Below are 16,436 nucleotides of genomic sequence, written 5' to 3'. Positions count from 1 at the left end.
AACAATTGCTCAAGGGGAAATGTAAAAATAAGTTGACTACGGGTTTCTGATTCGTATTATGGCTTATAAATGTTTAATACTATATAAAGCTTTATGAATTACTCATAATAAGCATTAATAAGGTTTTATTACTAGTAATAAGTATATTTATAACCATTTAGTCTCATACCCTGTGTTTGGATATGCTCATCATCAGTTTGGTTAGTAACATGATAGCATTTTTTTTTTTTTGGGTGTTTTTTGCATGATGCATTCTGACTTTAACATTTGTGAACAGATTCTCATTCAACTGTGTGCGTTCTCATGAACAAAATCACTAATTACAGCTGGAATGATTTTTCACAGCCCAATTATAATACATGTGAACAGATTGGCGCAATGTGTTTGTCAGCCTACACATTATAATTCAGCATTAAAGGGGTTTTTAGCACAGTATAGCAATATGGCAGCAAGTGGCTTTAATGCATTCGCCCAATTTTCTATCGAGTGGATTAGTGGGTTGAAAAAGATTCCTGTTTGACTGTGTGGATTCAGAATAATAAGTTCAAAAACAAGTATAGAAGTATACCTCACTTATTTTGCAAGTCAAGCATCAGGCAGGAGGATTAACATGATCTCTTAAATTTCTTTTTACAAAAACGGTAAAAAAAAAAAAATCCAATTGCAGCTCAGACTGTGTAAAGTTAAAATGTTACTAGAGTGCAAGAAATATAAGAATAAAACAAGAGATTTCAGAGTCAAGCCTCCAACTAATCAACACATTTTATGTAATAGTTCAACCTTTTTTTTGTTGTAGTGGAAAAAAAAATCCAACCAAATCCTAAATAGAAAAAAAGGTTTTATTTCAAATTCAACTGATGTAAAAACAACTCAAATGTCTTAAATAAATCATTCATTTTTAGAATATATATGAGAATGTTTACAATCTGTATCTCTACTAATAGAATGTCATTCAGTTACCAAAAAAACCAAACAAAACAAAACAAAAAAACTAGTATAAAGTGAACAGTAAATAATTAAAATAAATGTCTCACATTTTGTAACCTAAAATCCACACCTATGTGACACTTAGGCAGAAATGTGTTATAATCAATGTACTGTATACAGTAGTTTGCAGTAAATAACTTTCAGATTAGTAAATCCTTCAGTGGGCAACAGGGACCCATGTGGCGTTTCTGAATGGACTGAGCTTTGGATTTTTTGCGTTGGTCATTATTTACTTAGGCCATCTCACTGCTGGCAGATGGAGGCGAAATGTTTTCTGCCTCCTGGAGGTGTTCAGAAGCCTTTAAAACATCAGGGTCTCTGGGACTCGCCACCATCTCTTCGCTGTTGCAGTTGACGGGGGAGCCCATATCTGAGGAACGCTCTCCTGGCTTTTCTGGAGTGGTTTGTAGGGTGGGTGTTGAAAGTGGTAGGTTCATCATGTACAGAATGTTGCCAAAGCGTCTGGACACCTACAGAGAAATGAGGACAGATGATTCTATCTGTGGTGTTGCCATAATGACTGAAGGAAAAAACTGAATTTTTCTTGAAATAAACAGTTTCTATTGCTGGGATTTTCATTGTTAGACACTGAAATTGAGGTGATGTCAGAGTCAAGTTTTTTTTTTACTTTAATGCAGAAATGGATGACACATTTAACAGCATCATTGCTGTTAGTTCAAACTGTATCACATTTCCTGTATTTTATCTTTTTTATGGTTTGAAAAGTGCAATTAAAATGTTTTCCTCCTGTATATCTTTCACATCCTCATTCCGGTTGCCATAAAACTCATAAACTCAAATTAAATGGGAAAAGGTAATGCAAGTGTGACTACTCATGCTTTTACTGTGTTTATACATGCTATGTTTAAAATCTGAATTTATGTACCTGTGAGCGGATCTTAAGAGCTGGCCCCAGCTTCAGACCTAGTGTGTCGAGTAGATGCTCCTCTGATAGGAGAGGCAATGTCTCTCCATCAATCATGTGCTCCTTGAACGTCTGGTGAAACAGAGCTGTGTCAGCACAATAAATACCCCCAAAAAAGAATAAAAAGGACACGGTAACACAAACTATGGTTATTAACCTGTGCATATTCTGAGCATGTGGGTATGCTGTTGATAAAATTGTACACATCATTCACCGTCCACTTTCTGATGTCTTCTGGTATCTCGTCACCATTCAGGAAGACATTTGGTGGACCTTGAATCCACAATTAGCATGTTAGTTAAACTTACAGTTGTTACACCACAATGCAGGGTTATTGACAATTTTTAATATTCAGATTCACCTTGTGAGAGAAAACCATTCCCAGGGACTGGAAACATGTAAGGCATGCCTGTCAAAGCTCCGCCCGTAGATGGGTACAAAAACTTTTCTTGGAAAGCGGAACATTGGTTGGATAGATCTTTATCTTCAGCAACATTGTTGGTCACATCGGGACACTCCTCCTGGCTGTTCCCACAGGCTTTACGCAGCCCTGCCTCCCCCTCTTTGTAGATCTTCCTGCTCCCCGTGGCAAGTTCAGAGTCTATTTTGGCTTGATGACGTGTTTTACTGGTTGAACACTCCTCTCCCATGTCCCCCTTTGTCTCTAACTCTTTCTCCTCCCCAGAGGTTGCCCCCGGGCTCTGCTCCACACTTTTATCTTCAGCTTGGCCCTTAAGGTTGGACACATGGCTCTCAGCACTCTTGTGGGCGGTTGGCCTCCTCCCGGGTCGGCGTCCCTTCTCTCTGTGCAGTGTGTTGATAGGTGGATAAGGGCTGGCCGACATCAGTATACTGTTGGAGTGCAGCTCATCCAAGGTGGGCCGATGGACAAAGACGTTGTGGCCATCTGGCATTCTCTGACGACCTCTGAACACCATCGGGTTGGACGGGTATGACATGGGATTATCAATCCCAATCAGTCCCTTCTGATGAGCGTTCTCAAGCTCCTTCTGATGCAGGATGGCATTCATCTCCATCCTGTGGTGGAACACACAACAGTGTCACAAAGCCAGACCTGGCATCAGCAGATGGGCTGCTGATTAGGAAGAACCCATTTGATGAATGATAATAAAGTTCTGCAAGCCTTACCTGGCCATATTTTGCTTGTGAATTAGTTCCTGTCGCCTGGCAACTGTTTCCATGGGCTCCGAGGGAAAAAAGCCATAACCAGCTTTGAATTAGAAAGTGAGACATGCTATTTATATAAAATCTCACAAATTCACACTGCTTCAAAATCATCTCAGCCATACTAGACATACTAACCAGGGCCAGGGAAAGCTCTTCCAGACAAGACATTGGCATGAGGATGCAGAGGGGGACCAAGGTGTGCTCCCATGTGCATCTGTCGGGTTTCAGGAGTCACCATTTCTGCCGGAGGAACCAACTCCCTGTAGAAAGAATCCCGGATAAGATCAACTTTCACCTGGCAAAGCACTTATCTCAACAACACATTATGAGTTGTTGGGATTGAACAGCAAATATGTAGAGGTTAAAGATAGTGCTTTAATCTACAGCAACAAGTTTACTCTCTGACAATTGGCAACTTGTTTAGAGTTTGCATTTTTCATATTTGTGATAAGTTTGAAAAGCTACAGACCTTTCCATGAAGCGTGGTTCAAACTGAGGCGGGACCCCCTGTAACCTCTGCTGCCCTTGTGCAAGGATCTGTGGAGTCATAGCCATCTGGTTCCTCATCATAAGCTCCTGCCTCTGCCTTAGCTCTTCATCAAAACCACAAAACAAAGGCACAACAGATGTTTAGTCTAAATTAGTAGCCTAGTTTGCAGTTTTTAACTCAACAGTTTTTAATACTCACCTCCAGCGGACATGCCGTTGACCAGTCTGTACCAGTGCTTCTCATCCAAAGTCCCTTGCTCTCCCAGGGCCGTCATCTTCCTCAGCTGCTCCCGTGGGGTCATGACCCGGACACAACCTTTGGCTTCCAAGCAAGTGCTGTTAACGAGATAAAGGTCAGATCAAAAATTGTTTCGCTCAAGCACGAAAAGGTGACACCTCATTAAACAAAGGAGAGTGGAAGTGTGAATCAGTGTAAATTGAAATGTGTGGTGACTTGTTCATGTTCGGAGTATCTTTGGCCACACATGGATTAGACTCAGGGCTGCTGAAGGTGTTAGATTGACTTTTCTCTCATGATTTTTATGCTCCTTTCTCTCATTCTATACCACTAGATGGCAGCAGTCATGTGCCATTATTTCTGGCCACAATCAATGCTAAAAATAATTGGAATTTAGATCTTTCTAAAGCAGAAATCAAGCAGGTGATGGCATAAAATGCAAACAAAGTTTAGTTGAGCTTATTTTTAAGCAACTTAATTTTGTAATTCTTCCACACAGTCTATAGTTGCTTCATCTCCATAATTGGCAGCAAGACCCGAATATGACCCATGCAGTTAACGATGACCCCTACTCTAATTCTTCTATACATATACATATTCTTCTATCTATATTTTTCAATGCTAACTCCATACCTGAAAAAAATAGATTACATCACATGTTTTAAACTTAAGATATGCTGGACACCAATTTGTCCTTTCATAGTCTATAATAAGCAGTGATGGGAACGTTACTTTAAAAAAGTAATTAGTTATAGTTACTCGCTACTTGTTCCAAAAAGTAACTGCGTTAGTAACTAAATTACTCTATAATAAAAGTAACTCATTACCGAGGAAAGTAACTATTTGCGTTACTGTTAAAAAAAAAAAAAAGTTGCTATATGTCAAAGAATTCACATTTTTTAGATGCGTGTGTCATGAGGTGCTTCATTAAATTTGAGTTGCTTACAACGGATGTCGACAAAGTCTTCACTCCTGGGTATAATGTACACTTCAGATGCACGGTCTTGCCTTTGACCACAATTAATTTAAAGTAGTGTTTGTATCGTCATCTTAAAAATGACAACTTTTCATCAGACTGCGCCACGCTCACTATCTCTGCTGCTTCATCCAATCTGCTGTGTGTGTGTGTGTGTGTGTCGCGTGAGCTGGCACGTCGCCTAAGCCAATCATAATCGCTCACCTTGTTTTTAACCCACCTCCTCACAACAGCCGAGTAAGAAGCCAGGGGTGCTTTCGGATCACAGTTTATTCAATCAATGCATGTAACGCATCGCATTTAATGTTCAGTAACGATAACGGCGTTGTAACGTCGTAAAAAGTAATTCGTTAGATTACCTCGTTACTGAAAAACATACGCCGTTACATAACGCCGTTTATTCCAAACACTGATAATAAGATCTCAGAATAAACCTTTATTATAACTTAAATCTACTTACAGTTGTGACCCAGATGTTTACTTCTGAAATTGAATTGAGTGCATAAAACATTACAAAATTTTTTACCATGTCAACCATTTAAATGATTGCATATCATCTTGACTTTACAGCATTTATGTTTTTCCTTGTCCAGATAAACATTGCCTTATGATGTGCTCTAAGGCCCTGTGTATTATCCACATGTCCATCAAGTTTCCTCTGAAGTCCATCTAATCTGTAGACTGTAAATCCCCTGTTAGCCCTGCAACAGTCTGTCACCTGCATCTGCTGACCCGCCTGCAGCCCCCTCCTCACTGCCCATCCAACCCCCGTCTAACCTTCCCAGGCCCATGCCACCCCTAGAATCCTATTAGCTAAGTCCTGGCTATACAGCACTTTAAAGGGATATGTTGGAGGTAATCCTCACGTTTAGAGTTTTACCCTCAGCAAACCTTGCCTGTAAGCATCCTGGACAATACACCCTATGTGCTAAGCCTATTAGCCTCCATTAGATTTCAGGATGTCCTAAAAACACCTTGGGATAAATCTGGGCATGCAATCGGTTTATGCGGAGCTATGTGGGGGAAACAGACATAGCCCTCCCATCACCTTTTCTGTCAATGACATTAGTCAGCATTAGCAAATTGATGTGTTTAAATAATCTTGGCTACTTGTGTGAGGGAATTGTTCCTGTTTCAGTTCTTTACATTCAAAGATTCAATATTCAAAGTGTTTATTGTCATGTGCACAGTAAGGAAACACGTTTTCCTGTACAATGAAGTGCTGTCCACACTGGATACCACAAAAGATTAAAAGGATTAATTTACAAAGTAACAGATAATTATCATCTTTTTATCTGTTTAGTAACAGATGACAGTAAGTTTACTCACAAAGGATGCACTGAGCATATTTTATAATCAAAAAATCTAAAGTGGCACCTCCAAGGTCATTGAATGGTGCACAATATTCTAATGGATAACCAATGTTAAGACTGCCTATGAACAAGTCAAAGAATTTGTTCCCTCTATAATTTTTGTTTCATATAATTCTTCTCGCCATAACTTTGAAAATATAATAATTCTCCTTTATTTTGCAGTTTATCACGCAAATACTTTTATTTTCTCAAATGAACACTTGCCTTTTCCAATTAAATTGTTCTTTGTTAGGGCAAAAAACCAGATTTGCACACTTGGATCAATGTAAGTAAAAATGTAATAGCCAAGTTTTTGGTCAGAGGACCTTCATCAGGGTAACAATGGGTACAATGAACAGGCTCAGCTGTATAGATCAAGTCCATCAGGCCGAAAGCTTGGCTATTCATTTTTTACTTGCATTGATCCAAGTGTGAAGATCTGTTTTTATTGCACTATTATGCTTTAAGCTCTGCTGCACCTTGACAGATTCAGGTCATGACTATGGTGATTCTACTCTTGAATGCTTCTTTGTTAAATATATACACTACTGGTCAAAGGTTTTAGAACACAAATTATTCAGTTTATTGTGTCATTGCACTCTGAAATGAATGCATAGGACAAAAAGCAATTTGAGTTGAAAAAGAAATCATGGAATCCATGAACAATACTGTTCACCTGATGCTCATGAGGTTCTGGTACCACAGTGTGTTCCAACACTGCTTTTATGCAGACAGAGGAGGTTCTAAGTAACCAAGAAAAGTTGGAACACCTGTAGGAATTAATAGCACCAGCTTTCAAGGCTGATTCAACCTTCATTGCTGCAGAACAGCTTTAAATTGTTAATCCACTTTGTGTTTCCTGAAAAAGGCTTATTTGAATAATTCTGAAATGTACATTATTTTTCATTTTTAAGTAACCAAACCTTTTTTAACCTCTGGCTGTTCAGTACTTAACTTTGTACCATTTCAAGCTGTTCATTGAACTCAACTTTATTTATAGAGCCCTTTAAGGCAGCCACAGCTGGCACTAAGTGCTGTACACAATAGATACAAACGAGCAAAAACAATAAAATAAAGTAAAACAAGAACAAGAACTAATGTAATTATTAAGCACAACAGTGAATAATGACAAACCAAAGGGCACTAAAAACAAGAGCAGAGTCTCATACTGGGTTTAAAGCCAAATAAAAAAAATGGGTTTTAAGAGGAGCGGACAACGAGTTGGACGCTGATGCATACTTAGGGAGATATATAAACTCAGCTCAGAAAGGCAAGGCCACGCAACACATTGTTAAAATAGTGAGACACATAAACAGCCATTAGTTATGTTAGAATTAAAGCAGAGAGAGTATCTATATAATGTCATTGTACACTATGTATAAGCTATTCGTAAATCTTATTATCGCTATTATTTAATGTCGTCCCTGCTTTTGTTTCTTAATCACGTGCTGGAGACGGTGTGCTCAAATTATATGAACAAGTCAAAAGAATTTTGCTTTGTAACAGTCTTATGTGAGGGTTGTTCAACACAGTTTGATCCAATCAAGTCAAGAGAATAATGGACAAGAGTGCAAAGTACTCTTGTGCAAATTTATGATGGCGTATTTTTTTTTTTTTTTTTACCGATGTGGAACATTTTTTTGTTGTTTGTGAAACTCAGAAATGGTGTCCGAAAATTTTTAAAGGAAAACCTTGGTCAAAGGTGAGCACATTACATCCTCTTCATAGTCTCTTAACAAGCAGAGGCGGCGCTACGGCGACCAAATCCGGGGATTGTGCACCCCTTTGGATTTTCCTTTGCCTGGTTAATCTCATTATAGGAAAGAATTACAAGGAAAAAAAATTGCTGACAATTTAGTCCGAGCCCCAAGGAGGAGGTCATGTCAGACAAGAGGGAAGCATTGTCTAGCCCGGCTTAATCCCCTCACACAACCCACCACAATCTAAAACCTTGCATATTCTTCAATTGAATAAAGCAGATTAGAATTGATGATCACAGATTTGATGGGTTGGAGGCACTATTAAAATAAAAAAAGCTCACATGACAAAGTGTTGATGGCACTCTGTACTTTTAAGAATTCAAGATGAATACCAAAGTTGTTTGCAGGAACATATTAACCCCAAAATGACACAATGCAACTCTGATCTGTCAGACTTTACAACAAAATGACCCATTAAATAAATCATTCAGAACAAGTAAAGAGAAGAAAAAGTAATAATAATGTTTTAAGTTGCTTACCTTTAAGCTTAATGTGGTGAAATGAGCAGGTTTTTTTTCAATCAGATTTATGTAACAACATCTAAAGAGAAAGAAGTAAAATATGTATTTGAAAAACCAATCAGAAGTCTTTCTTTTCTCTTCTTGTTTTACTTCCTCCGTCCAACGCGCCAACTGGTTTAGGCAGTATGCTCTCCTGCCAGCAAACTGCCTTAACTAAAAAAGACCTTTTAAATACCGATTCATTTCATCTTCATTAGCTGACTTTATCTCCTCCTAAACCCTCCCTGTCCTGACATCACTAAGATCTCCATCCAACTGTCTGCTGCACCTTGCATCTAAAGTGTAATTACCGAAGCAGCGCTGGTCCTAAGCATGGAGTGCTAAACCTCTTTCAACGTTTACCTCACTAATCCCTTGTTAGCACTTTAGGCCTCAGTTAAGACACCTAAAAGCTTAGCTTCCTTTTCAGTGACAAACTGGTCAACCTGTTTCTAACAGTTATGCAGTTAAATGCAGATTAAACTGCACAATGCTGCAATGTTGAAAGAGGTATTTTAAAATCTTGTTTTTGTTTTTCACACATATCCTGTTTGGGTTTCATAGTCATTATACACCCCAGGGTGCCAACAAGTTGACCCAAACATGCTTGGTGGTAATTTGCAAGAAATCCGACTAAATGTTGGCTGGATCATCCTCTCAGACCTCTTAATCTGACAGTTTGTGCTTACAAGCATATGTGTTCAGCACTCTGAGGGATGCTTTCTTTATCGCCTGTTGGCGGGGGTCGATATTTGGAAATGTTAGTATTAAAGCAGACATGATGTACAGACCTAAGTGTGCCAATTGTCAATTCCTCCTAGCTGAGTCAGCAGAGAGGCCATGCTGCTTTGCAGTTTGATGGTTATATTCACTCAGGAGCTACAGTATACCTTCAAAATGACGGTCAAACATCAGTGCTGCCCTAAAACAAGCAAAGCTTTGACTGTGATTTTTACAAAAGTATTTCAAAAAGTGCAAAGCTTAATGTAAATTACGGTAAAGCTCCGCTCAGAAGTACTACGTCTGGATGGAGCGTACACATACTGAACCTAAATATACTGATATCTTTAGGTGCATATTTTGCTGAGTTTAATGACCACCAAGACAACCACCATCGAAAGTGAAAAAAGTAGTAAAATAATCACAAACATGCCAACATAAGGACGCACGTGGGTTAGGGGTTAGCACTTCTGCCTCACAGCAAGAAGGTGCTGAGTTCAAACTACGAGTGGACTGGCTATCTGATATACCGGGGAACTGTCCTGGTGGGCCATTGACCCAAAGTGGGCGGATCTGGTAATCTCCTTTTTTTTTACTACAAGTGAATGGAGGCAAACATGGTAATAGGTGGCCAAAAATGGTCAAAAAGTGGTAAAAAATTGGCATTAAAATAGTGCAAAGTGATTAAAATGACACATAAGCAGTCAAGAGTGGCAAAAAATGGGCAAATAAAGAGGAACCAGGTGGTATGTAATGGCAAAGGGTAACTTTAATGAGCAAACTGTGGCAAACAGTAGTGAAAAATGGCAAAATGTGGAACAAGAAGAAGCAAAATGTAAGGTACAAAGGAAACAAGTAGTATTTATTGGGCAAAAGTTAGCTTATTTGGAAGAAAAGTGGCCATAAATTGGATAAAAGTGTCAAAGAGAACCTGGAAAAATAGGAAATAAGGTGTACCGGTATTTTTTTTGCAAAAAGGTAGCTAAAGTCTAAAAAAATAGGTGTCAGAACTTTTTGAAATGGGATACCGGAAGTTGCAAAATGGCCAAATGGAATAAAAAGTTTTAAAAAGTTTCACCCTTTATAAGGTTTTCTGGGGGAATAATAATGAAGATTAGGACGTAAAAAGCCACATGTTGAGTGTTACTGACTTAATAATGGCTTCTACGTGGTGTCGCTGATAACGCAGTAGGATGCTCATGGACAGAAAATGCCAGGGCTGAATTTTTATTCCAGTCTGGTTCAAGTCCTGGGGCGGACACTTGTGTCCTCTGTGTAGAGTTTGCATGTTCTCCCTGTGTTTTCTCCGGGTATTCTGGTTTCTTCCCACAATACAAAAACATGACTGTTTGGTTGATTGGAATCTCTAAAATTGGTCGTAGGAGTGAATGTGAGCGGTTGTACCCCTGCCCAATGAGAGGTGGAAATAGCACAAGCAGACCCCCGCGATCTTGACAAAAAAGAGCAAGCTGGTCAGAAAATGGATGGATGGATGCCAACAGAACAGTTTAATGTGTGTGCAAAGAATCTCAATGAGATGCTGAGAAAATATGAAATGGGCTAAAACGTGCAGCACAAAGACAGCATTCATGCTAATACAGTAGGTGTAACAAATTCAGGCTGCTGTGATACATGACATATGCAGGGGGATCACGATACAATATGAAAGATGATAAATGGGCTTATGGTGACAACCATATTTTTGGAAAGGGAAAAAATGACCAACATAAATTGTAGTTGGAAAAATAACCATACTTTTATTTGACTTATTTTGGGTATGATTTTTTTCAACTATATAGGAATATATAAAAATAAAATCAACAAGAACAACTTATCTTATTTAAAGTTCAAAATGTGCAACTGTGCAAAGAGAGCGCAAATAAAGAGGCTGTCAATTTATGTCTGTCTAAAATTAAAACCATATCATGTCATCATATGACCTTTGTAAAAAAAAACTCCATCAAACTAGAACAGTGTACACATGTGATGGACATGTTCTTTTTTTTTAACAATATTAGCATGTCTCCATTTTTTGGCAGCTACCTTTGGACATTGACATGTCTCCTGCAGTAGAAAAGACACGCTTGCTTGGGACAGAAGTAGGGATGACCCCCCCCCCCCCCCCCCCTTCCTTTTTCTACGACATTGCGATACCACTCGTACCATCAACAATCGATCTTGTGATGTTTTAATATTGCAATGTATTGTCGCACAACCGCTAACTTTGTTTTTAGTTAATTAATTTATAACACAGACTAAAACTAAGGTCCAATGGAACACTTATAAGATCAAGATGAGAAATTACCACAAAATTACATTGAATGTGATGATTTGTCCTTTGTTTTTACACATTAATAATGCTGATCAGCAATTGTTGATGTCACCAAGACTGTCCATCAACAAAATTGATTAATTAAGTTGTTAAATACAGTTTAAGTTACTTAATGTAAGCTGTAAGTAATTAAGTTTTTAACCTGTTAAGTACAGAATTTTATTTTTTTTTAATAGTAGCTTTAAGTACATTCAAACAATATTACAAATAATAATCAATTTATTTTATTTTTATCATATCATTGATTATTGATTTAACGTCAAAATAATGTAACTTCCCATACCATACTGTACATTATATAATATACTGATTTATTGCAATCAATAAGTTATCATTTACTGTATTTGACTATTTGGAGAAAAAAGAAGACAAAACTTTAAAAACATGAAATTTTACATCAATAAGGAAGAATTTCTTTTTTTAAGTGGTTCCATTTAAATATTACCACATGGGAAAATATAATTTAATATCTCAAATGTATTCAACCCTGTAAAGCTTAAAACTGGGGACTGTATAAAACATACTGCAATGCCTTATACCTTATATACACTGTAGCTAGATGGATGAATGAATACACAAATAGAAGATTTTTTAAATTTCTCACTTGTCCTACTCATGTGATGAGGTGTCAGTGATGCTAATTCAGCAACTGCAGTATTGGAAGAAACGCATGAATAAAGAACTTGGGAATTACAAGAACAGAGCATTAGGGCATTTAAACCTCTAATTTAAGAATATCCTCACTGTAAGCTTTTCATCAAGGATTTCTGCCCTTGTTTTCTACTTCTAGTATTACAGAGTCACAGTGAGGCGAAAGGATCAGCAGCAGTTTAACCTGGAGAGACCGGTCCGGCTATAAATTCCCAGGGTCAGAGCACACACCCATCCTCTAACTACAGGACAAGTAGAGTGTCCAAACAACTTGGATTTCCTCAATTCTTTCCCACCTAAATAAACCTAAGGTTTTAATTGGTCTAATTAGGAAACATTACGTCTTCTGGAGCTGATAGAGAGCTCATTTAGGTTGTTAACATAAGATCCTGGATAGAAATCTCTTAGGATCAAATATCCATATTCTCAATTGGTATTTTGGACACGATAAACACAGAAGAAGAAAAAATGACAGCTATTATTTTTTTATCAGAGGAATGAGGCTCATTAGAAAGAGTTTCTTGAGATTGTATATATAGTAGGGCTATTCTGACATAACCTTTACACTTTGGAAGTATTGCATTCCTTGCATATTAGCAGATAAGATATCAGTATGAATCAGACACCTTTACTTATTTTGTAGTGTGAAATGTTACACTGTAATATTGAGTGTTTGGTAATTTTTTAGCACTGCAATGACCTTCAGGATGAACAGGTAAAAAGCAGAAATATTCAAATTATATATATTTGTATCTCTGTATTTTCCAAACTGTATTATGTCATTCATTTATCACACTGCGTGTATTTCTTTTGATCCATTTATTGCACTGACATTATTCAGTCTTCTAATCATGTTGTCCTGTTGCCAACTCCAGTGTGTCACTGTTCTGGCCCTAATGGGAGCGCAGTAAGTGTCATCCTGGTTGGTATAAATCATCGGTCCATGTTGACGCCGATGAAGGCCAGGACGTTTGGCAGGTCTTTGAGGATCTCATTATGCAGGGTGGGCTCCCTGCTCAGGATCCAAGCATACTCGTTGTGGGTCAGACCAAGGTTTGTGCAGCCATAATTATCATAGTCAGTGGACAGAACCCAGTATGGACCAGGGGGAGAGGCTGTGAGACATGAGGAGGAGAGTCAGAACTACTAGTTTATATTAGAATAACAGAGAAGTTGCAAAGTTTAAACTTTTTTTTGCATTCATTCAAGACGACCTCCAGCTTGTCAGGCTCAGCAGGATCCTTAACCGTTGCATTGCCGACTGCTGAACCAATGGTTCCATCACTACTGTGAAAAAAAAATTAAAAAATAACAATAATAATACAGATTTGTTTATTTTCCCCAATATTTCCTTTTGACATTATATTTTGAATATTTTCATTTTAAACTAATACGCCAAGATTTTCTATACGTGCAATTTTAAAATATGATTGTAACGTTTTTAGGATTTCACTGTCACTGAAGCAGTTAACAGGCATTTCAAAGGTTCCAATTGTTCCCAAATACCAAGCCCTGCTTTAATAACTTACCTAAAAAATCTGATTTGTTGCGTAGTATTTCCTACCTGATAAACTCAAAAAGTCAGACTGTTCTTCAGATTATCTATAAAATTACTTATGCATTTAGGATGCTCAGGGGGGCAATAGATGCTCATTTGTAATGGACCCATTTTGGTTGTATTACTCATTACACCCCTCAGTAAACTACAATAGTAATACATGGAATAACATGCAGAATGCACATCTCACATAGTTGTGTTTGTCACAGTTGCCTCTGATTTTTCTTTTCTAAAAAAAGATAAGTTGGCAATATTGTTTTAAACGTATCTGATGTTGAGTGTTCATGAGAATTAAAGCTTTGGACCTGAATTATTAATTACGCTCAGGGGAAAATGCTAACTCACCGATATGAGTAACACAGAGCCATTTAGAGAGAGAATTGCAACAACGGAAGTTCGAAATAGACTCAAAAAGTTCCCGGAAGTTATTGGCGGGCAATTCAAATCTATTGATTTCGAGTGACATAACTGGCAGTTTAGGTAATTTGTCGTCAATAACTGCATTGATTTACAATATTTATACAGTACATTGTCATATGCACACATATACAGTAAGTAACAAAAGACAGTTCATGATCATAAATGTATTTTCAGCAGCATAGCCAAAAAAGCCCCAGCACAAAAAAACAGCTTCATGGAAGTGACATTTTACAGTTCTACAATTTTATAAGTGGTATCACTGATTTGGGGGAACACAAAAAAATGACGCATAAGGAGTAGAATGCCGACGCACGATCTGAGGCCGACATCGGCGAGACATATGCGCACTATCTGTGTTGTGGAACTATTTTTCCTGGCGGAGCCAAATAATTAATTAAACAATCAAATCATAATCTCTCGTCACTTATTATTAACTAATACAATAGAACTGTTGTATAAAATAAACATCACACTTGACGTCGTGCTGTTGTGCTGAAATACCAGCACTGGTTTGATTATCTATGACATGAGGCTGAATCACACCAGTGCTGATATAGGCAGTGCAGTGCACTGAGTACCGCAATCGATGCCAATCGAAGACGTTCCCAAATGGTGAGTGGCGACGTACGTAGTTATGGTTGTATTTACATGTATGTACAGTACCTAGTTATGTATTATACTTAAAATTTATTGTATGTGTAAAGCGCTTGGTTTATGCTTAAGGATTTTTTTATCTTTCCAATTCACTAATATTGTTTTTTTTTGCTATGGCAAGTGCCGCAAGGATGGATTGTGATTGGTTCGCTGGAATATCAAGCATAGTCAGGTCTCCTAACAGACATAGATTTGGAGATAGAGGAATCCTGTAGTCCAAAATGGAGGACAGTTTTTCAGTGATTAGAAACCAAAACTGTTGAACTGGCGAACAAAGCCATACGGCATGTAATTATGAATCAACTGTTCCCTGGGTGCACTGACAGCAGATGTCTGTTGGGGAGAAGCCCATTTTATACATTTTCTGTTGGGTAATGTGGGATCTGTGGAGGACCTTGTATTGAATTAGCTGAAGATTTGTGTTTTTAGTCATCTTAAAGGTATTGCAACAAATTTCTGTCCAGAAATCGGTGTTCGTGGTGATTGAGAGTTCAGCTTCCCATTTAGCGATTGGTAAGTGATTAGAGTTAGTGTTCAGAGTGCTCTGTATATTTTTGAGAGTTTTTTTGTTTTTGTTGAGATATTTTTCATATATATGGCCAGTTTTGGAGGTTGCAAGGTGATTAACTCTATTGCTGTATTTTTCTTAATTGTCTCTGTTACTTGTAGGTATTGAAGAAAATTACTTTTATTTATATTAAATGTTTGGGTTAGATTGTTATATGTCCTGAGCTTATCATTTTCAAAGAGGTCTTGGAGATGAATAATTCCGCTATCTTCCCATGTTTTTAGACAGAGCTGTGTTTTTCTGTTTCTAAAGTCAGGGTTGTGCCAGATTGGAGACAGCATGTTAGTTTTTAATTGAACATTTGTAATGTCCAGGGCTTTCCACCACGCAGTCAGGGTGGAGGCAATCAGTGGGTTTTTAAAGCAGTTATGACGTTTGAGGGTCACAGTGATAAAAGGGAGATCAGAGAGTTTAATATGTTTGCAGTCTAGCTGTTCTATTTCTAGCCAGGTGTTGTAGTATTCTTTTGGTTTTAGCCATTCTGTTAAATATAGAATTTGGTTTGCTTGGTAATAATGCGGACCCCTGGGTTATACACTCTGACATCTGCTAAAAGTCTGCCACTGAAGGAGCAACGCTCTCTTGTCGGCCACAGGATGGCGGTGTTGCATCGGGTTTAACCAAGAAAACGTTATGGTGCATTCTGAACAAAAATGAGCCCTGCATAATAGGTTTGCATTAACTTTTGATTAGAATATAGCTGGTAAAAAGTTTATTTTATGTGTGGATAAACCCATTTTTGATTTACATCTGCTTAAGTGCTGTAGGCATAATTATGGTATTGAGGATTTTTATTTTATTTGTAATTGATTTGTATTTGTTTTTATTTTATTACTTGTGTTATTGGTCATTTTTTTTTCTGTCCATTTTGATCATGGAGGGTAGTGAAGTGTTTGGTAGAGGGAGAGGGTGTGCTGCTTATTACTCGATTACCAACTTTTGGAAGAGGCAGGAGTAGGGTGATGTTTACCCAAGATTTTTCTACACCTAAGCCTTGTTTTGAGCATTTCGTGAATAATGACACAGTTAATGAGCCAAGCCAGAGTGAGGTCCACTTCCATAACCTGGAGATTCACTAGCACTGTAGGACTAATCAGTTGTTTTGTCTGTTATGCACC

General features: G+C 37.9%; 2 protein-coding genes across 2 annotated transcripts in view; one reads left to right on the top strand and one right to left on the bottom strand.

Annotated features, from left to right (window-relative positions):
• Positions 1-16,436, top strand: part of and2 (actinodin2) — a 56,653-nt gene that overhangs the window by 2,075 nt on the left and 38,142 nt on the right. The window lies entirely within an intron of this gene.
• samd7 (sterile alpha motif domain containing 7) lies at positions 1,221-3,904 on the bottom strand. Its single transcript, XM_028472718.1, has 8 exons — positions 3,789-3,904; positions 3,570-3,693; positions 3,236-3,360; positions 3,062-3,143; positions 2,274-2,950; positions 2,070-2,185; positions 1,874-1,984; positions 1,221-1,457 (listed from the first exon to the last, which is right to left on the bottom strand). The coding sequence occupies exons 1-8, from the start codon at positions 3,889-3,891 to the stop codon at positions 1,221-1,223; spliced, it is 1,575 nt and encodes a 524-aa protein (XP_028328519.1). The 5' UTR covers positions 3,892-3,904.

The sequence above is a fragment of the Gouania willdenowi genome, chromosome 17, assembly GCF_900634775.1.
Source record: "Gouania willdenowi chromosome 17, fGouWil2.1, whole genome shotgun sequence".
Classification (NCBI taxonomy): domain Eukaryota; kingdom Metazoa; phylum Chordata; class Actinopteri; order Blenniiformes; family Gobiesocidae; genus Gouania; species Gouania willdenowi.
Note: the sequence above shows the minus strand (reverse complement) of the source record. Positions and strands in the feature narration are given on the sequence as shown.

Coding starts and splice junctions, on each gene's coding strand:
- samd7 (XM_028472718.1), bottom strand. CDS start 3,891: ATGACCCCACGGGAGCAGCTGAGGAAGATGACGGCCCTGGGAGAGCAA. Junction 3,694..3,788: donor CAACGGCATGTCCGCTGGAG/GTGAGTATTAAA, acceptor GTTTTGATGAAG/AGCTAAGGCAGAGGCAGGAG. Junction 2,951..3,061: donor CACAAGCAAAATATGGCCAG/GTAAGGCTTGCA, acceptor GTTCCACCACAG/GATGGAGATGAATGCCATCC.